A 22459-nucleotide genomic window follows, 5' to 3' on the forward strand; every position below is an offset into this window, starting at 1 on the left:
AAATGACAAAAGAATTTCATTTAAATCTGATTCTTTATGGTCAAAGAAAAATATCTATCAACACAATTTAGTAAGCTTCAGTTTTTCTTTCCAACACATAATTCAAGATGTGTTTGCCAGACACATTTTCTGTAAGGTCAGGGTTACGACAATTCACAGTTATCAGTGCCAGTATGCAATGTAACGAAACACCCTAGTGAGTGGTGATGTATCACATTCGTATGGGTGGAACAGAATAGAGAAACTAAAGACCTTGAAGAAGACGCATCGGCTAATCTGCTTGCAGTCTCATGGAAATCAAATTACTGTGATAATATCCATAGCAACCAGGCTAATGGATAAAAATAAAAACAGAAGGAGATATCACCCATTTGTAGCATTCACTAAAACCTGCAAAACACACATCTACATGTATTAGCTCTCACAGCAAGTTTAGAAAATAAATTAGGACTTAAAAATAATGTTGTCTACAACATTCTAAATTATTAATTTGAATGCATATCAATGCATCTAAAAACAGATTTAAGTAGTTAAATAAAGCACTTCATTCAGGGGTTTCCACTAGAAGCTGCCATATGTGTGCTTTGACAGTCTTTGTGCAGTCTCTGGCATGTCACTGTGTTGAGAATGCATGAGATTTTAACAAGGAAGCAGCTGGTCCTGTAACATGCTCTTTACAAGTTCTCATGTGAGCGCTCTGTAGTCCAGTGCGTATCGTCCCAGCTCCATGATATGTGTTCATTATCCTGGTCGGCCTCCTCTGAACTGTCACACTGAGCATTAGAATCAGCTGTCATGGCGTCAGAAGCGGTATTCTCCTCAGACGCAAGTGATAAATTGTTCTGGATCTTGATCTGACCGTCTGATTCTGTATCATTTAATGAGTCCAGCAGGTCTGAAATATCAGGGATGTCCCAGCCCTCACCTGACTCCTCTGTCTCTGGCAGCTCTCTGCTTGTTTCTGTAGTAGTGTCAGCCCTCTCAGCTGGGTTTTGTGTCTTGGTCACCTGCTGCTCATTGTTGGTTTGGTCAGGGATTTCTGGTGTATCCTTTGCTGCAGACTGAAGAAGAGCAAAGGAGGCTCCAGGGACTTCTTTGGTGGGAACTCCCACTGCCACCAAGATAGTGTCCATCTGCCGCATGTAGTCCAAGTGACCTTTGACCTGAGAAGCAGGAATATGCTTTTATCATCAGTGAAAAACAGTTTGTATTTTTGTTTGTAAATTACTCTGTATTTTTTGTGTTTTTGCCTTACACAACTGTGTTGTTTTGTTTATTAATGTGTTTGTAAAACTAATCTTTTTATTTGCCACATTACACATGCGGGACATGTCAAGTATCCTCTTACTGTCCTTTTTTAAATGTTTAGTGAAATGTGAAACCTCTAATGCTTTACCCGTTTCAACAAAACCACTACACAGTGAGTACTGAGCAGAGGTGGCAAAAGTATTCACTTTCTGTACTTAAGTAAAAGTACGGATACTTGTGTAAAATAATACTCTGGTAAAAGTAAAAGTACTGATTCAACTCCTTTACTCAAGTAAAAGTAATAAAGTACAGGCTCTGAAATGTACTTAAATAAATAAATAATACTCTGATTTTGCCATTAATGAAACATTTTTTTTTTTTTCCAAAAAGCTAATGATAGCAACAGAAACCACACCATACCTGAATTATTATTAGTTTATTTTTTTTTTCAGAGTAGACCAGTAGTTCTCAAATAGTGGGGTGAGCAGAGCGGCATGTGCATAGATCGCGTTTTTACGCGTTTTTACTAAATATTCCGTGACTGGTCTAATTCTAGGCTCAGTTCGTTAGTCCCCTGTGAATTTCCATCAATTGATAACAGGCACCTTCAGCATCAGCATCAGGTCAACAGGTATCACCAACAGGCTGGTCATTTTGTGAGCGCATCATCGACTTTCCTTCTCTAGTCCCATGCTCTAGTCATATCCGATCATGTCACGTCTTTTACGTCTTGTCATCCCTCGAGGTTAAAAACGTAATGAGCCTGTTTTAAGTAGTACAAGTACAAGTTAAGTACAGTAACAAAGTATTTGTACTTCGTTACTTCCCACCTCTGGTATTGAGTGATATGTTTTATTGTGAAATCATGTTGATTTGAAGGATGGCAGAAAGGCATTGCTGTGAACTAAAACAGACCAGCAGGGGCCTTATTTTTCTTAACTTTGAACTTTCTTTAATATCCTACTACCTTTCAACAAGTTTATATTGTTGTATGTGAACGAAAAATCTAATAAAAAGATTTATTTAAAAAATTTTGAACTTTCTTTAAACAATTCAACTGTCTTTTTTAAGTGCTAATAAAGAATTGCATTTAATAATGCTGCATCAAAAATATGTCCCATTTTATTCACTTATTTCTCATACACCTGGTTTTCAGGAGCAGTAGGCAGCTATGTTTAACAACAAAGCTCATATAAACTAAACTAAACTAGCGCTACACAGCTAGACACAATTCTTACCAGAATACAAGTCAGGGAACAGGGAGAAAAAAATACCTCTGCATGCAATTGGACAGTCCAACAACCAATTATAGCCATTTTGTTGTAAAACAATATCAACTCCACGGCACTAAGATGACGTGTATGACTACGTCGCTGTCACTCTTCCGACTCATCAGATCTCTGCTGCATAATGAGTTCCCCACGGAGCAATTCAAGACCAACTTTACAGCCAAAGAATTTTGTGGGCACTGAAGACGACCTGGCTTCAAGGCCATGCCTGCATAGCATCAGCAGCTGACATAGAGCAAGAAACTAGCTGGTGATGACAGTAAAGCATTTCCTTAGCAGCTGAGGAGACAGACATTTCCCTCACACATCGACACAGATTAAAACACAGCTGCACAGAGAGTGAATGTTGGCTTTACATTTTCCAGGTGTCCAGAGCCGCAGCTCCAAATAAATTTCATTGTTAATCTGTCTCGTAGACGTGTAAACAGGCAACTTTACAATGTGATAATATGTCAGCATTGTGTTTATAAGTTGTCCCAAGTGGGGTCAAAGGGGTCAAAGGACACAGATGACCCCAGCCCAAAGCTGAGGAGGGGCACATGCAAAAAACTATGTTAGATACAATCGATCAGTACTTACTAACTTCACACTGACATTACAGTTTATTTCTATGTAAATATGTGTCGAATACATATTTGAACTTGTCATCTGACACCACAGCCTCTGCTGTTATTGTGAAAATAGTTTGGTTGAAACACTTGGCCAGTCATATGTACATGTGCTATGATTACTCTGTTGCCCATACAGTGACCTTGTTGCTAGATTTAGCACTAAGAGAGAGAAAGAGAGAGAGAAAATAGATGGATAACATCTTTCTCTCTTTTGCAGATGTAAAATCAGGATTTAAGCAGTGCAGGGCAGCAGCTTGGAAATGCAGTATTAATGGGCATCATTATTGCATACTTCGTCCATTGTCTGACCACAGAAACAGACAAACATGTGAATGAGAACAGTTGTATTGTGAATTTGTCTATCTTAAAATGCAGCTTATGTGAGCGCAGATCATTGAGAGAAGCAAATAGATGAACTGACTTCATAGTGATCATTTTAAGGGAGACAGTAAGACCATAGTTATAAATAAAGCAGTGATTACTTAAAGTTAATTTCAGATGTGAACTGCAGCTTGTTTCCAGGCTCAAACATGAAATAACAAAGAACTGATACCAGTACAATACATTTCCGTCTGACCGACTTGTATAAACCTTTTGAACCAACAGACATGGAGCAGCTGGAGAAAAATATTTTGCTTTTTGCCAGAAGTCTCATGCAGGGATTTGTCTCCTCTCTTCCTTCTTATAAATTAGTCAGGGACTGTTTGCAGTATTTCAAAAAGTCAAGTCCTATAAACAAATATGACATTAAACAGAAACTGACACTGTTCAACTGTTTGAGGCAACACTCCTGCATGTGGCTTATCTTAAAAGATGAAAACCATAAAATGTTAAATAACCATCAGCTTTCTCACCTTCAGATGTACTTTAACTGGCTAACTTAAACTTTGAAATTTAAATATAACTCTACTCACCACAGAGGACAGATCCACATTGATTATGCGCCGATCCTGGATGTTGATTGGATGTAGCCCAGCAACAGACAGCTGTGCAGCTGAGCTTCGGTACAGGAAGCCCAGGAGCCAGTCGCCCCTGTCAGGTGGACGGTTCATAAAATTATTTATTCATGTAGTACCTAAACCATAAATCTTGCCGTCAAGACAGCTGTTTTCAGATTTACAGACCCATGTCACTCAAAATATCCAATATATATATGATAATATACAATATATAATATATATGACTAAACAATAAGTACAATAAAACTATAAAATAGCTGCAAGCATTTCCATTTCAGGATATGTACTTCAGAGAAGAGTTTTGCTTTACCTGCAGTATCCGTTTACGATTTTTCCAGCCACTACTCTTGTCATTTTCTCCCATGCCTTCTCAGAGCCATCCACTGGGGCCCCCAGGAGCACCACATCCTCCACCATTCCCTCACTGCCTGAAGATTCCAAATAATAACGTTTATGCTAGGTTGTTATAAAAATACTGTATATCAAAATATAGATAAAGTTATTATACAAGTTTTCTCTGCTAATGATTTAATGGAAATTACAAAATCAGTTATAAGCCACAACTTTAGCACAGAAAGCTCTCACACCTTGATCACTGGCCAGCTCCTGCAAACAGTAGTAGATAACTCGAGCTCCAAGACTGAAACCTATGAGGCTAACAGGTCGCTTTCCCTTCAAACACAAAAAGAGAAAAGTAGCTTCCACTGCCTTAGTGTTTCCTGAACACAGGAAAATTATTCTTTCCCATAATAAGGCTGATAAATATAGCATTTCATTTAAAGTTCTGTTGTTAGGTTTTAGTAGTACAATAACCGCAGCAAACAACTGAAACATTGTGATTGGAGTTATTCTGATACATGTAATGATGCACTTTCTGTTTTTCTTTATTTCAGCTATCAAACAATTGCCTCAAAAATACAAAATAATCATTTCAATATAGAAATCCGGTGGTACAATACCTGCTGTCTGCTTCTCAAAACCTGCGCCAGGTGTTTGCCCACCTCAGCTGAGCGGTTCAGACAAACACACCAGGGGTGGTCAATGACGCTGGCTGCTGCCAGCAAAGACGCAGGCCACGTCAGAGCCGTCACAATGCCTGACAAACATGAATGCAACACCAGGCAAGGGTCAATACAAGAAAAAAGACGGTGTTTAGATCAGAAAGAAAAGTAACTCTTCAACAGGAAACTAGTCTTATGAGCATTCACCAAGAATGAGTGTTGGTGTCAAAGGTTTTCCTCTACAATAACATGGCTTCTCGCATCCCACATCCCAAGCACTCATGTATCTAAATAAATATCTGGTGACGGTTGTGTTTCCTGAAATGTCATCCTCCTACCTGAGAGCACTGTGTACTTGAGGGCTTCCTGGGCCACCATGCTGACCAGCCCATCCAACAGAGAGGCCATGGCAGAGCCCAGATCCCTGAGAAAACGTGACTCCCACACCAGGCAGTACTGTTCCCCACACTCGCCCAAGCTGCACCACGGTGCCTGGAACGAACCTGGAACACAGCGGTTGTGTTTTTACGTAAGATTAGCGATAAAGCAGCACTTGTATGTGAAGTGTTTTTTCAGCCATTGTATGTGAAGGGGGTACTAAGCTTATTTTAGTGGTGGGAGAGAGCTTCATTGTTTTATATAACAGCGAAAAATGAAGTGGTTTGTCTGCATATTGTGTAGACACTCTGCTGGTATAGTTATGGAACATTTAATGTAGAGTTTTCTCAGCTTTACCATAAAATTGTTTAATATTAAATCCTGCCCGTAAACTTGACACTGAACAGAACAAGAACAGTAAATGTGTTAGGCCTCCTATATTTTATTTCCCTTGAGTGTATAGACAGACATGATGGTCTTTGTCTCTGAAAAGCTTAACTGTTCAAGGGTCATAATATTTGTTAGAAAGTAATATAGTGTATATACACCAATCAGGCATAACATTATGACCATCTTCCTAATATTGCGTACGTCTCCCTTGTGCCTCCAAAACAGTTGTGCCTCATCAGAGAATGGACATGGGCCTTCTGAGGGCGTCCTGTGGTGTCTGGTAACAGAATGTTGTTAGTGGGGGCCTTTGGGTCCTATGGGCTGAGGGGAGGGGCCTCTGTGGATCATCCCACAGATACTTGATCAGTTTGGGATCTAGTGAATTTGGAGGCCAGGTCAACACCTTGTGCTGTTGAGTTGTTCCTAAAGCGTTTTTGTGTGTGTGTCTGTGTCAGGCTGCATCCTGCTGGGGATGGCTGCTGCCATCAAGGAGTGTCATTGCTATGAGGTGGGGGTGCCCGGTCTGATTTAGGTGGGTGGTACATGTCTACGTCACATGGGGGGTGTGATTTAGGTGTGATGATGGCAAGACTGATGTGAAGTTGGCTGTGAGAGATGGCGATAGACAGATGGATCATTCATACATCTGAAAGGTGTTTTTTTTTTTGCTATTTTGCCTTCTGCCTACCCTTTTCTAAACCCTCTCCAAGGGTGACTTCTCAGATGGTTTTACATATGTAACCAACCATCTGTCAATCAGGTTAGGTGGTTGTGGTGAGACATACTTACTATATTTACCACTGCAGAGCCAGCCTGTCACTGCAATGGTCAGGTGAAGATGCTTCCCAGAACTCAGAGGCAGGAATTCAAATTCTTCTATTGCCCCAACACACTTATTCATCTTATAGCCTGGAGAGACAATGTATGAAAATGAAAGAAAGGTAATAATGGCAAAAATGATTTAGAATTTATGGCTCTTAGCAAAAACAGGCTTTATAAAATTATAGTCAAAATTCTGAAGACAATAACTTCTTTCTGTACACAATCATGCTTGTACCAGTGAGTCCAGCCCCTGCTGCTCCAAACAGAGATGCCATTATTGCTATGCCAGTGGCTGAGCCCAGAGCAGCAGCACCTCCAGCTCCTAGCACAGCACCAGCTCCTGCTGCCACAAAAGGGGCTGCCAGTCCACCTGTCACACCTGGCAAAGGCAAAAAGATGGTGATGACTCTTGAAGAAAAAGTGACGGTATAGAAGTAAAACTCTTGAAACTGTGCAGTGATTTGACGCAGCCTTGTTGTTTTTTGGTGGTTTCATTATCACTTGATTAGTTCCTCAACTGAGGCCTAGGCTTTTACGAGGTATAATCACCGATAACAGTCCCTCCACCCACGGTGGCAAGTCCAATGAGGAGATATCGTCGCAGCTTCCGCCCTCTTTCTCTCTTCTGCCGCCTGGAGGACTCCTCTCTAATGGAAGCAGAGTCATTCGTGAGATGAAAAAAAAAAATGTCAGATGTCATATGACTTGTAAGATGTAAGATGACATTTGGAAAACAACAAGCTGCTTGTTCATGTCACACAACTATCTTCTTTCATCATTCTGCATACGCATGCAAAAGCCACGCACGGCATCTGTGTGGTTAAAACAGACTACATTTGGCAAAATATAAATGAAAGGAACATCATTATTTATTATTTTGAATAAACTGGGACAGACTTCAGTTAGGAAAGGAAAAGTCTCAGTGTACATGTGGCATTCGTTGTCGAACTTACTTGCTCTCCTCTCCTGCTTCCCCCAGCCTCTCTCCCAGTGTTTCCTCAAACTCCTCCAGCTGCTGCAGAGACACTCTAAGCAGGCAGCTGACGTGACGGATGAGAACCCTCGCTCTGGCATCATACTGGCCTGAGTAAGTGACAGACCATCTTTCACATTTAAGGCTTTTATGAATCTAGAGCAACTTTCAAAGTCATTCATTCTTAAAAGATTCTTACCGTCTTTGACAGAAAAGGACACGAGATCCTGCATAAACAAACCAGAGCTGGTTAAAATGAGCATGTTTGTCAAAATCTATAAAATATAACTAAATAAAAAAGGCATATTTCTATTATATTGTGATTATGAAATCTTATTATGAAATGATGTATGAATATGACTCATGAACATTCTGTGTAGAAGTTATAATTAACACACAAACTGTTGCCCCAGTTCTTTCGACTATAATGAGCCTCTGTGCTTCTAAAACACTTTCAGAAAATTAGGTCATGACTTTAGAAGTATGCAACAGGCTAACTGACATCATTGGGTCGAGTGGGGGTGTACGTGTGGATGTATTTTAAGGTATACCTTCGAACTTCTCCCTTTTTGTTTGACAGCATGGGAAAATCTCAAGAAATTAGCCAAAACTTCAGAAAAGAATTAGGACCTCCACAAGACTAGTTCATCCTTGGGAGCACTTTTCAAATGCCTGATTATAGCGCATTCATGTGTATGGACAATACTACAAAAGTATAAAGACCATGGGAACAGGCTGCCATCACACCACTCAGGAAGGAGACACATTGTGGCTCCTAGAGATCAATGTCCTTTGGTATGAAAGGCACAAATCAATACCAGAACAACATGAAAGGACCTTGTGAAAACACTGGAGTGTACAAAAGCATTTATATCGGCAGTAAAATGAGTCCTACATTGACATAAACTGAAAGGGTGCACAGCAAGAAAGTAGCCACTGCTCTAACACCACCATGAAAAAGCCAAATTAAGGTTTGCAGCTGCAGATGGGGAAAAATATCTTACTTTTTGGAAACATGCCTTTTGGTCTTCTGAAACAAAATCGGTTTGTCTTGCTGCTGGTGCACTCCAGAAAATAGATGGCATCATGACATCTCAAGGAAGTTAAAGTCCAATAGAAAACATATGGTCAGAAGGAGTCCTGCCATCCTGACTCAGCTGCACGTGTGGAGGGCTACTGTAAACTATTTAAAGGCAATGCTACCAAATCCTAACTAAGTGTATGTAATTTCCCCACGAGGAGCAGTTACAGTTCAGCATCATTAGAAAGACAAACACCTGTATGATGGGGGTGGACCCTGCAGCAAGCAGCGGCTCGGCCTGTAGGATGGAGAGAAAGGTGTCCGAGCCTTCAAAACCCAGGCCTGATAGGAAAGCCCCCATAACCGGCATCACAGATTCATCCAGGTCCAGCCAGCGGACCAAGCCCAGCAGGTACTCCTCCCTAAACACACTGATGGGCAGAAGAAGCAAAACACTCAAAACACGGGTGACTGATAACATGGTATGAAGGACACACACGCAAATTGTCATGATGACATTGTTTATGTTACCTGTTCTCAGGTCCAGCAAACAGCTGGCCCAAAGAGACACCACACAGTGCAGCATAAGCGAACCGGCTCTGTTCAGTCAACTGTCTGCTGATTACTGTCTCTGGGCTCTGGTCACGTGGAGCAGTTTGTGTTGTTCCTGCACCCCCTGGGTCTAATGTGATACATGGACAAAGCTTAATGATTAACTCAAGAGGAACACAGACATATCAAGAATGAAACCAAATCCAAACAAAACTCACATGAGTCATCAAAAGTAGACCGAAAATATATTGGATTTGTACTTAAGGGGTGATAGCGACAAATTATTAGAAGACTGCCGGACGTCTGTACGTAGTTTTATTTTGTTTCGTTCGAGCCTTCCAATGATTACAGCCACACGAAACTGGGTTATATTATGTCTCTAAAGAGCTGACCTAAATCTACCTTATGGATAGTGCTGAAATGTGACCCATGTGTTTTATTTTAGCGTTTTACTCTATACACTATAAAACAATGTAACCACACACTCTTGTGTTAGCTGCTAAACAGCTGGCAGTTAGCGGATGTGCTTCCTCGGTCGGTTAACTATCGAACGGTACAGCTTTTCATAACGTCGTCAGTTTAATAACTTACTCTACTATCACACTAGAGAGAGAGAGAGAGAGAGAGAGAGAGAATAATATACTGTACCTGGTGCAAAGTTGGTGTCCGTCCTGTTCTGTTTTTCCTCCATGTCTTGAGATGTCACAACTCTGCAGACCGAACTTTTGTTGCATTCACGTGTTCATCCTTTGCTCAGACATTACAACTCAGTAGCTCGTTCAGCAATTCACACGCATTTAATGCAAATAATTCCCGAAACCAATGCAACACTCGTGCTTGTAAGGTTTGTAATGAATGGCTCATTGTTAAATATCAATATTTACAAATCTACATTACCACGGCTTTATAGCATGGAATTCACAAAAAAAAAAAACGACGCATTTGATTATATGACTAACAAGAGACACCTGTTGTATGTATCACTGATAATTATACGGCTTCTAAAATGCAGCTTCTATTTTACCATGTGAACCGTTCTCAGACGTTCCCGTAGTTATAACTATGAAAAGTATTATTTACGACTGTCAGTGAAGGCATCAGTTTTAGTAACTTTGTGTGACGTAACTTCCACGTACGCTGGGGACGGGGCAGGGGTTTATTCACGACCGACAAGTGAAATAAAGTGTTAATCGTGATCGTTAATTGGTAATTACACATATTCAGGGCAGGAATGAGAAATGATGTGTCACCGATGTCTGACTAAAAGCAAACAGTCGGTACTTTTAGCAACTTTGCTTCACTGCTTCATACAGAGAGGGAGGATAAGAATTGAACCAGCGTTATTTGACCAGTAGGTGTTAGTGTAACATTTATTTTCTCACTACAGTCAGAAACACTAAGTGAATGGTTAACAGTTTTGCTACATTAATAAAAGCGTTCATATGCTGTTTAAAACTTTCTATTCGCGAATAGAATAGTTAGAATTTGTCTGGTTGCCACCAGTAAAAGGCTTTGTCTCAGATGCTTGGTGACAGTATTAAAATGGGGACTGCCAGCTGACCAGTGGAAGAAACTGTTTCACTGAAGGACAGGTCAAAGAAGAACATTGGAATTAGTTGTGGCTACAAAAGCAACAAGGAGCAACGTTATTCAATGGTTTGAAAAGTGTTGGCCACAAGAGAGAAGAAAGACAAGACACATACAATAAACCAAGGCCAAAGTGGCAGATAATTTTGTATTTCATCTAAATCTAATCTAATCTAATACAGTATGGTATATCAGTATACCATACTGTATTATAATGTGGTTTAACAGCATTGTATCATAATATAATATAATATAATATAATATAATATAATATATATTGCGGCCGTAGGTGTGCGTGTGAGTGTGAATGGTTGTCTGTTAGCCCTGTGATAGACTGGAGACCTGTCCAGGGTGTACCCCGCCTCTCGCCTGATGACAGCTGGGATAGGCTCCAGCAGACCCCCGTGACCCTTAACAGGAATAAGCGGGTACAGAAGATGAATGAATGAATGAATAATCCATTTGCAGTTGTAACCTAATATTGCATAATACTGGTCAACATAGTAGTATACTTTGGTTTCACTGTGATAGAGTTAAGTACAATAAAAAAGTTAAGTAGTATAATTGTAATAGAATAGAATAATACATAGATAATACATATAATTGTATTCATATAAAATGTTGTTATAAATCATGGTTGTTACGGCCCTAGTGCCGCTGTAGGTTGTTGAGCTGTGTTGGTGTCTCTCTCTCCCCACTCTCCTCCTCCAGGTGATCGCCCCTCTTCCAACCAGCAGCCGTTTCCACTCAGGTAATCAGCTGATCTTGGTTAAAGAGTGGAGGAGAGGTGCGGCCCGAAGAGAGGGAGATGGTGGACCACAGTAGTGGAAACGTGAGGCTTGGCTTTGGTTGTGGTGATCATAACGGTGAAGTACTGACTAATCTTTTCTGTGGAAAAGACATTATTAATCTTTCTTGTTTTTGTTTTTTTTTGCGCTTTCAGCTTGTCTGATCTGCTGTATTTAGTTTGTGACTAGCGTTTTTAGTTACCATTATTCTTAATTTGAATAAAGAAACATTATTTTACACACAGTTATCAGTCTCTGAGTCGCTTTCCTTTTCCCGGGAACTATTTTCTTTTGTTTTCCTCCCCTCACCCCCTAGTTGCACACTTGGGAGGTGACAGTGGTAGTATACACTATAGCATTATTGCATTATTTTAAGTGTTGTGTGTTACAGTATGAAAATAGTAAAAATATTTATATCATTATAAAGCATGGCAAGTATCTGTTGTTATGTCAGTACTTTATTCACATTTAAAATTATTTATTGACATGATTCACATTATTTACCGTAAAATAAAAGTAAAACAGTACAGTTGTACTGTAGTGTGCAGTAAAACAGTAAAGATATAGTATAAAGAAATCAGTGTAGACTCATTGATTATATCAGAGTATGTTTTCAGGGGAAAAGTTTTTTAAATAATTTGATAAGATAAGATAAGATCATCTTTCATCCTTTATTTATCCCACAGTGGGGATATTTGCAGTGTTGCACAAGTCCAAAGGACAGTTCAAAAGATAAAACTCCAAATAAATACAGCCGCCAAGTGCTGTTATAACACCATAAAGGGAGTGGGATGGGTTTTCCATCGGGGACGACAGCTTGGCTTCCATCCTCTGATCACCTACCACCTTCCCAGGCTCCAGAGAGCAGCTAAGAACAGAGCCGGCCTTCTTCCACTCTGTTCAGACTCTTTTTGTCATAAAAGGTCACAGCAGAGCTCCCTGCACTCCGAAGGAGCCAAGTGTCAGGTAGCATCTGCTCTGGCCTTTCTTATAGAGCGCGATCAGTGCAGTCAAGTTTTTTGTTTGTGCTCGCGGAAATCCACCACCAGCTCCTTGGTTTTACTCAAAGCCAGAGGGAGGCATACATGCTTGGATATTTTCTCTTTGGGTTTTGTGTGACTGATCCACTCCCACTCCCTTCCCTTTTGCTTCATCAGCTCAAATTCATTGTATGTCCTTGCCAGCTCTCCCACACCCTCATCTTGTTTTCCAGTTTGAATGCTGTGAAATAGCAAGGGATCAGGTGAAACGCAGGAAAAGTGTGCAAGGGTCAATTAAACTTCCACCAGTTCTTCGCATGGAGAAACAGCTAGTACAATGTGGGTACTTTGTGAAAATAATATCCGGGCCTTGTCACAGAGGAATCTCCAAACCTACGTGAGCTGTATTTGTCTGTCTCCAAGAGGCATCCTGTTTATACTACAAATGAAGAGTCTCTTGTGTATCATAAACAAGTCTATATATAAAACTGCAGCATCATTCGGAATGATATACAGTGTTGTGTCTTTATTTGTAACCTCTTTCTTACACAGTATAAATAATCATTAATACTTTAAACACTGCAAGTACATAACGAACCTCTGGTGATAAACATATTAGAGAAACTGTGTGAGGCAAGAATTGTTGAATAGGACTCCTTGTGAGTTCTCCTTTTACAGACCTGACCTTCTTCAGCTTGCCTCAACATGTAATCAGGAAAAATAAAAGCCCAGAGCCTGCCTTCGAAAACCTTGAGTGTTGAAAAGCTGGATAATAAGATAATAAGAGGTGAATTGCTGCTGCTGCACCATGCTTAAAATTCAGACTATTTACACACCTGCGCTCAACATACCTGGAAAACAATGCTTACATTTCTCCTATTATTAATGCACTGGATTTTTGTTTTGGTTGGCCTGGAGAAATTTCAATAATTCAAAATGTGCGAGCTTAACATTGTCAAATTAAATCTTCCAACAAAGCTTGAGCTTGCGGTGAACATGTTCATATTTGTGAATGCAAGGCATGTGCTATGCTAACAACACATATATTTGAAAGAAAGAAAGAAATTGCATTTGGCGTCATCCACTGGAAATAAATAAAAATTGTAGAGATTTTTCAACAAATTCACAAAGGCTTGTCTAATTTCAAATAGCTTCTAAACACAATGGCTCTCTGTTCAAAAACCATCTAGTGCTCCATTCTTTCCAGATATTTCAAAGCTTTTTATCATCTAACCAAAGGGATGGAATATTTTCAAAACACTGTGCATATTTATCTTCTGACCTACTTATTCAGACCTTATCATTGTTATTGTTCATTGTTTTCAAATGCACAATTTGGTAACATAAGTTAAATTTTGCATTATTTTTCACTACAAAGTGCACAGCATTAGTGTCAGCTAACGAGCATGCTTCTGCCAAATAATCACATTCCAATAGCTAATAAAAAAAAAATACAGTGTGAGATTTTATGCTTCAGGTGGTTAAAATTAAGGTTCATCTACTCCATGAGACTGAGGTGCTTTGAGTTGGATGCTGACCTCAGCCTGCTAACAAGCTCACAATGACAATGCTAATATGCAGATGTTTTATAGATAAATGTGTAGCATGTTCAACATCTTGGTTTAGTTTTTGCATGCCAACATTTGAAAATGTCGGCTAAACACGAAAATAATAAACTGGAGTTTATTATTTTTTTCCAGTTATTTATTATTGGAATTATTTTTACAGGTATTTGGTCAGAAACCTATGGACAATGAGAGTATCCATGCTTGTAATTTTTTTTAATGTTGTGACTTCATATCACAAGTTAAATATCTCATTATCTCATGGAAACAAAAGGCCAAACTTTTTGAAGTAATGTCTGGCACAAAATATAGGTACGAAGAAAACACGTTTTCTCGATTTCATGATTTAACAGTGGAGAACTAGAGGATGTGTGTCTGCTTTATTTCATCACACCTGATTTTAGCCTTCAAGATCATCATCAGGACTGAAGGCAAGGTCCAAAATTGAACAGTTGAAACCCTGAAGTGCACTTGCCTGTGACATTGCAGCTGAGCCAGTGTTGTCCTTAAATGATGAGCACTGATCTACAGGGGTGCACCATCAGGTTAGGAAAACCGAGCGTGAGAAAGGGGGCCCCCAGATAGCTAACTTTTGACATATTTTGCAATGAGAACCACGGCCCTACATTGCATCAAAAATATTCCACATTCCCCATAGGACCCTCCTTCTATCAAGCTTAAGACAGATTTAGCTAGTTGTGATTGGGGAATAGTACATCTTTGCCAAGGATTACCAATGGTGATCCAACTGAAAAAAATGAACACAATGAGTTAACAAAAAGTCAGTGACACTAAATGAAAAGTTATGATTGTTAACAATTGTACTGTCCATCCAACCTTTAACTCAAAATCACAAATAAAGCATCAACCTAACATTGGCACTATAAAAGTTAAACAGTAGTCACATTACTGTCTGGACTAGAGAGGGGGACAAACCAAGAGACTGACATTGCCAGCCCTGGAGCTACTCCACTAGTGAGGCTCATGAAAGGAAATAGGGGTAGGAGATTGTCAAACAACTCATATGGGGCCATTTTCGGTTTACATTAATGCCCCACAGCAAATATTGACATTTTCTGACCTAGAACACTCTGTCATTGTTGAAAAAGAAGAAGACAAACTCTCTAACCTAAACTGCCGCCTTCACTTCTCTGCCGTCACCCATCGATCAGCCCTGGGCTAAAACTTCTCTTCCCTCTTGTACTTGAGCTGTGTGTACTTGTGTGTGTTCAGTCTTACAATGGATTACTCATTGAAAAGCAGACGGGCAGACAGGCTGAGCTCAAGCCAGACAAGTTCAAACATAACACCCTTCTCGTCTCCCCCGGTATCAGTAACAGACAATGTTAGGCTCCGACTCCGTTCTGTCACCCTAACACTTGACGCACACCAAGACAGAGAGGACTGAATGACCTATAGGGCACGTCGGAGGGTGTGTATATACCCTGAAAGGAAAGAGCGGAAAGTAGGAAATTGTGAATGGAGAAGGGCTGAAACTATTGAGCATGTGCAGAATGTGCCTTCAAGTGAAAGGCACAGACTTAAGTGGGCAGGCAGCGGATGTGGATGACAGGTAATTGTGTTAACAGGTAGGATGGGCCGACTGAAAGACTGACGTCCCTCTGTCATTAAAGAACTATGGGCTGTTCGCCACACCTGGTGAAGTGTTTGAGTTAAAGTCTGTACTCAAACTCTCAATCTCTATTGTATAACTGCAGAACAAAATATCACAAGCTTTGGAACAAAACAGATAAGACTTTTCTCCTTTTATTTATACACTCCTTAAGAAAAAGCAGATACTGGAGAGGCGGTGGGCTGCCCCTCTTATAGCTTTCAGAAGTCCTCCCCCAACTCAACCTGCCCTGACAGATTCCATTGCAGATGCACTTGTAATCACAACACATCCGTGCTTCTTTCCTTTACCCTCAGACATACCACAAAAGTGAGTTCAGCTCCCTTTTGTGCATGTACGTATCGACCCCTGTTCGCGCATTTATACTGTGTATGCATGCGCACCTCTGTCGGTGTACATGTGAGGGCATGTGTGCGCGCTGGTGTCTGCGTGTTTATACAGTATACAGGAGTGTTGCTAAGGGTGGAAAGCAGCTGGGACTGCTGAGGAGAAAGCGTGCGGGGTGAGTCGCAAAATAAAAGGGCGAGGAATCAGAAAGCAAGGAGAAAATGGAGAATCCAGCTGCCGCCTGCAGTGGCCAAAAGCTGAAAGGGAGATGCCGTAAAAGAGAAAGTTCACTGTTAGGCTGGAATATTAACAAACAGTCATAGTTGGGGGATTAGAACAAGAATGACATGAAAATAACGAATGATCTGACTGAGAAAACAAGGCAGGAAAGAGAAGATAAGAGGTTGCATTTGTTTCCTTTTAGAAATGTGAATACAGGCTCAAACGAACTTTAGCACAGTACTGGACTGTGTTTGTGTGAGTGAGAAATGCCTGTTATATCCAGCAATTGTAAACTACCAGCCTCCTTCCCACAGCCTGCATGAGTACAGCCAGCGCACGGAGAACTCTGACATCGATGAGTCACCATCACCATCACTGACCTTTCTCATGCGGTTTCTGAATAAGTGGGACTTTAGTATTTCTCGGTTTATGGCCAGCATTAAAGGTTCATTGAACAGTTTGTGCCACTGGATGGAAGGCCTTCAATTCATGCAGTACAAGAGAGCACTTGGGGGCTCACGAAGGCCGTGGGTGGAATTTCCTTTGGGTCTTGCTGAACTATAGTCAACAAAAGCAGAATTCTTAGTTCTCAGTTTCTCTATTTAGACTTTTTGAGTTCACCAGTGAAGCCCTTCCAGAAGACTTCAGGCTCATTAGGGGTAAAGTTTCTCACATGCTGCCAGACTCAGACCCTACTGTGCTGTTAAAATAACCCATAAAATGTTTGTTCAGTTTACTTCATAAGTCGTGGGGCTTTTTACTTCAGGGGCTAGATTTGCCCAACTTACCCCTATCTGCTTATGTTAATACTTGGCCAAAAAGATGAGTACATTTATTCTTTGTCTATAAATAAAGCATCCGTGCCAATCTTCAACACAATGAGACCATTGTCTGAGCAGCAGACCTCTCAAGAGGAGCCAGCTTCAGAGCGGATCTCCATCAACCCGGCTTGGCAGAACTGGAGGCAGCGTGTGACATTTTACTGTGGAAACTTGCAGTGGGTGTTGGCCTCACCAGTGTGGAGACTCACAGGCTGTTGATTATTGCAAAACAGATGTTCTAACTGGTGAGATGGCTCTAAGTGTACCCAGTTCAACTCAGAGATAGTGAGCAGACACAAGTGCCTCTATCCAAACTTACATATACACTCCGTTTATTCCGTGAAAACGGGGTCCCGTCTTGACTTGAATGGTTGCGTATGTTCAATGTAACTTGTCATATTTGTTTAGAAAAAGCAGAGATTAAGCATTTTCTTGGCTGCAGTCAAGTCTTAGATTCTTGGAACACATAGCAATATCAAGGGTTTTGTGTAGAAGGAGTATCCTCAGGAACAAATATTGTTTTTGTGTCTCAGGTCAGAGCTACACAACTGTTGGCAGGTTTTTAAAACAAATATGTCCTGCAAGTTAAAAGTTTAGGAAATGCCTTCACACAGCTTGAAAGATTGGACTCACCATGGACATATACAGGATGCTGATCAGTGGAGGCAGGAAGGTGCCACAGACGCAGGACCGGAGGGGTCTGTGTTGCTCAGGAAGGCAGCGGGTACTTGGCTCACTTCTGGTCTTCTGCACATCCCATTGATGGGAAGTCCCTCAGACTTCCCTGTCTTATTTTTAGTTTAATGGCTGTAATTTATGTGTCATGTCAAAATCCTCTACAAAAGAGGCTGAGATTGTTCTCAGCTCTTCAGTCCATTTAATCTGCTGTCCATCTAAAAACTGTTCTGTTTTCAGATCTTATTCAACATCTCTGGACTCTTCCTCACTTATCCATCACTCTACTACAAGCATCACTCTCTTTCCTTTCTCCTTAATCTCATTCTTTAGTGTTTCATTTAGTCTCTCCATGTTTTTTTATGAGAAGCAGTTTCCTTCACTAAGGAGAAGGCGGCGTTTCTGCTTTTTCTTCCTCAAATCTTCACAAAAAAAAAAATGCTGCAAACCAAACCTCAAATGCCATAAGATGGCAGAAAGGAGGAAAACACTGTCCAATATAGATCTGTGGAATTCACTTAGCCAGCAGCAGTGGCATTCCAATATGTAGCCAAATCCTCTGCAGCCAGAACTGTAGTGGGTAATTACAACAAGGCTGCTATTATGAACCAAAGTTACAAGAGTCCATATAAGAGGTAGTAACCCAGGCTGCTGAGAAACAGCTTCAGGATTCAGCACCTTCCCAAATGATGTGTTTTTATATACTTATTAGCACAAAGTGAATGATGAGCAAAATGTAGTAAACTCTTCCACTAGCCTTTATGACATCTTACTGTTTTTGCCTCTCCTCCCATTCCTCCCAGTCCCCTGTGCAGCTGCCTTGGCAAAGCTAAAAGGGCACGTTTACTGTTCCATTCCCTCCTGAAAGACTAACTCCTGTGGGAGTATGATGGTATGTAAAAATGAGCAAAAACAGGTCACCATTCAGGTTGCATAATCTGATGGGATGATTGTGACAGTGGAGACAGCGTGCTGACATGAAGCTGAGCTGGGTGGAAACAGCTGGCAGCGTCTGTGCATTTCAACGCTGTGTCAAATAGTGACTTGATCTGGAGTTCGTGTGCTTGACACACAGCTCAGTTGGTCATTGCACAAGAAATGTAATGCTTGAGTGCTTGACAAGATGAAATATGGAGAGTGCTCACATACTCATTCAGACGATATACAGTCATGCTCTGTGCACTTGTATGTCCAGCTCATTTACTACTCTCTCACAGACACCAGTGCCTAGTTGTTTCAGGTGGTGGTGCAATGCTGTAATGTGTTTATCTAACTGATTTACAATTTGGAAACTGAAAAAAATAAAGAAAAAAAAGGCAGAAAAACACACACAGGAAGAGCACCCTCGTCTGTAGTAATCACCAGCTCACTGTCCTCTTCAGGGGCTAAAAATGTGCATGAGAGAACTTGTTTAGCCCTGGAGGGGAGGAACACAAAAACCACAGACAAATTAATGCTGCATGTCCGTTGTGCAGTAGCAGCAGAGAATAAACAGATTCAGCAGGGAACTCGGAGTTCAGCTTTAGAAAAACTGCATCAACACCAATTCATGTAATTGGCCACAACTATAAATTTTCATCGCGGCCAGGGTCATTCCATTACAGTGGATATAAAGCATATTTCAGATAAGATAAAAGATAAGATAAGATAAGATAAGATAAGATAAGATAAGATAACCCTTTCTGTGGTTAAAAGGTTTTTGTGACATAAAAAAAATCAGAGGAAAAAGTTACAAATATTATACTTATCAACTGTATAAGTGTGCACACCTGAACAAATATTTAGTTGAAGCATATTTGATTTTGCTATGATTTTTAGAGCTCACTCATTCTTTAGTTAATTGTTTGCTAGATGTGTTCTTTGGATCATTGTCATGCTGAAATGTGAAAACTGTCCTAATTTTCAGCTAATTTTCAATTTTACAGCAGAGCATAAAGATAGACAAAAACACACACTTTGAAACACTTGTCAAGAAAACAACTGTAAAGCAAATAAAAACTAACCTGCTATGTTTTTCTTTCTGTGTAATCACATGATTAAAGTTATTATGAGATGATGGTGATGAAAACATCCGCAAGCTCCCATACAATTAATATTCTGGTCTAGTAGCTTCCTAAAAGGTTGTGTATCAGAATTGACTGGTCCTTTTCTGATGTGATGCTTTGTCGTTGCACCAAACCCTATACAATTTTGGGCAAACAGTTCGATCTTGGTCTCCTCAGACCATAACACATTTTGACCCATGGTTCTGGGGCATGGGACATGTATTTAACTGGGCTTGGGTGTATTTTTAATGGGAAAATCTTGCATCTTACCACCATGCCCCATTGTCCCACACAGATGATGAGTACACATACAGGGAGCAACCAGTACTCCCTGTACTCACAAAGTTGTTGTCTTCCTCTTGACAGTCTCTTGATCAGTTTTGTGGGGATGTCCTGTTCTTGATTATCTCACAGCTGCTCAAAATTTTCTTGTTAACGACTGTCTTCATTACGTTTCACAACATACACCGATCAGCCATATCATTAAAACTACACCCAGGAGAAGTAAACAACATTGACCATCTTGTGACAACATGAAGAACAGCACAAGGTGCTGACCTGGCCTCCAAGTCCCAGACTGATCAAGTATCTGTGGGATGGTCCACAGAGGCCCCTCCCCTTAACCCATAGGACCCGCAGGCCCCTGCTAACAACATTCTGAGACATACACAATATTAGGCAGGTGGTTTTAATTTTATGCCTGATCAGTGTACCAAATGCCTTGGAATGTTTTTGTAACCATCACCTGAGGGATTAATTTTTAATAATGAGATCCATAATGCATGGGCACAAAGAGCTTGTGCAATCAAGGAGATGCCTAGCTTTATTTGGAGATAATAAGAGGAAGACATACGCGGTATTTCACATGATTCATTCATTCATTCATCTTCTGTACCCGCTTATTCCTGTTAAGGGTCGCAGGGTCTGCTGGAGCCTATCCCAGCTGTCATCGGGCGAGAGGCGGGGGTACACCCTGGACAGGTCTCCAGTCTATCGCAGGGCCAACATAGAGAGACAGACAACCATTCACACACACGCGCACACCCACGGCCAATTTAGAATCACCAATTAACCTAACCAGCATGTCTTTGGACGGTGGGAGGAAGCCGGAGAACCAACGCAAACACAGGGAGAATCAGTGCTAACCACCTCACCACTATTTCACATGAGCTTGGTAATAATTTTATTTTTTATTTGTTTCATTTTTAATTTTTTTCCTCTTAAATGTATCTCCTTTGTTTTCAGTGGTTTTGTATGTTGTATTTTTTTTTTTAAACAAAGGCACAAAACTTTTACATCACAAAAACCTAATTTAACACCAACCACGTGTAAGATTATGTTTACACTTGCCTCTTATAACAAGCTCATTAATTGTCTATACAGGTGACTAACATGAAATATATCGCAGGTCAGACAGAGCGGTCATAAGGCTTCCTGATCACTTGACAGCACTGTACTTGCAGTGTTTAGTTACTAGGTGTGTGTATTGAGAAGGGTGTGTTGATTGTCCATGTTTCACTGGAATAACACTAGTTATTTGGACACAATGTATCACAAAGGAATCCAGACCTTTGTTTGGTCCCACTTGAATATCTTACATCCTCTCCCATCAGTTATTCCCCTCCTACAATCTTGCTTTGTCTTTGTATGTATCTCCCACACACACACGCACACACACACGCACGCACGCACACACACCACACACACACAATGTCAATATTTTCCATGATGAATCATACTGTATGTGACTCCATGCAGGCTGGATGTTGGATTGTCCCCTCGTTTTACTTTCTTCGTATAAATGAATAACAATAATAAATTATTTGAAATGGCCGAGTTTTTGACATCGGACAATAGCTTTCGTGCAGAGCTGTTCAGCATTTTTCTCCTCCAGCACTATGTGCCGTGTAATTTCAGAGATTCACTCCCAGTGGTTTAAATGCTGAACGTATCTGTGGTCTGTCTTGGTGAACCAGAGGTTTCCTTAATCTCCTGGCCAGCTGCAATTCTTGGTTGTCTTTACCCTGATAAGTATTTAAAATAAGATTAGTTCTAAGGTAATAATATAACTGGTACTCTCCCAAGACTATCACAATGAAAACCATCATGTTAACCAACCTGTATCTTCCCATTGCTATATAGCAATATACCCATATGGGTCCCACATCAGCTGATTCATCCTTACATTCTGCATATGTGACTAATTTCGGCAAAGATAAAGTGTTAAATGAGCTTTTGACTGGTTCCCCATTTCGCTCCCCGTTAATATGGAAACTCGATGACTTAAATCTAATTCTGGTTCAGATTTAGGGTTGACGCCTGCATGGTGAACCTATTTGCTATTCTGAGTTGCTGAGGAGACTGGAGAGAGAAAGAAGAAACGAGAAACTACACAAGACAAGGAGGTGTGTGAAGCGGAGGTGATCAAAAGGAAGTTAGAGCAACGTTACCTTCACAATAAAGTGACAGGGTATCCTGTTTCAATCATGGCACAGTGATATAATAGCATTCCTGTCTTATGAGCTGCTGTAAGCCACCATCAGTCAAGTCTCTCTTCAGATTAAGATTCCAA

At 40.6% G+C, this 22459-nt stretch overlaps 1 protein-coding gene across 2 annotated transcripts; it reads right to left on the minus strand.

The window, feature by feature from the left end:
* Window positions 1–15: 15 nt before the first annotated feature.
* Window positions 16–9993, minus strand: tmco4 (transmembrane and coiled-coil domains 4). 2 transcript variants are annotated; one of them, XM_084553069.1, is made up of 14 exons: window positions 9893–9993; window positions 9224–9374; window positions 8949–9123; window positions 7871–7898; window positions 7652–7781; window positions 7248–7345; window positions 6934–7077; window positions 6666–6785; window positions 5447–5611; window positions 5067–5203; window positions 4695–4779; window positions 4418–4535; window positions 4063–4180; window positions 16–1163 (listed from the first exon to the last, which is right to left on the minus strand). In XM_084553069.1, the coding sequence occupies exons 1-14, from the start codon at window positions 9933–9935 to the stop codon at window positions 675–677; spliced, it is 2001 nt and encodes a 666-aa protein (XP_084409195.1). In that variant the 5' UTR covers window positions 9936–9993; the 3' UTR covers window positions 16–674. The 2 variants fall into 2 exon arrangements, with proteins under 2 accessions (XP_084409195.1, XP_084409196.1); XM_084553070.1 differs by lacking the exons at window positions 8949–9123; window positions 9224–9374; window positions 9893–9993 and adding an exon at window positions 8676–8942.
* Between the last annotated feature and the right edge of the window lie 12466 nt (window positions 9994–22459).

This window comes from Chelon labrosus (assembly GCF_963514085.1).
Source record: "Chelon labrosus genome assembly, chromosome: 10".
Classification (NCBI taxonomy): domain Eukaryota; kingdom Metazoa; phylum Chordata; class Actinopteri; order Mugiliformes; family Mugilidae; genus Chelon; species Chelon labrosus.

Excerpts from the sequence above, each read along its gene's own strand:
- tmco4 (XM_084553069.1), bottom strand. The coding sequence starts at position 9,935 with ATGGAGGAAAAACAGAACAGGACGGACACCAACTTTGCACCAG. Across the intron at positions 6,786-6,933 it reads AGCAGGGGCTGGACTCACTG|GCTATAAGATGAATAAGTGT; the intron begins GTACAAGCATGA and ends TTGTCTCTCCAG. Across the intron at positions 4,780-5,066 it reads TTTTGAGAAGCAGACAGCAG|GGAAAGCGACCTGTTAGCCT; the intron begins GTATTGTACCAC and ends TTGTGTTTGAAG.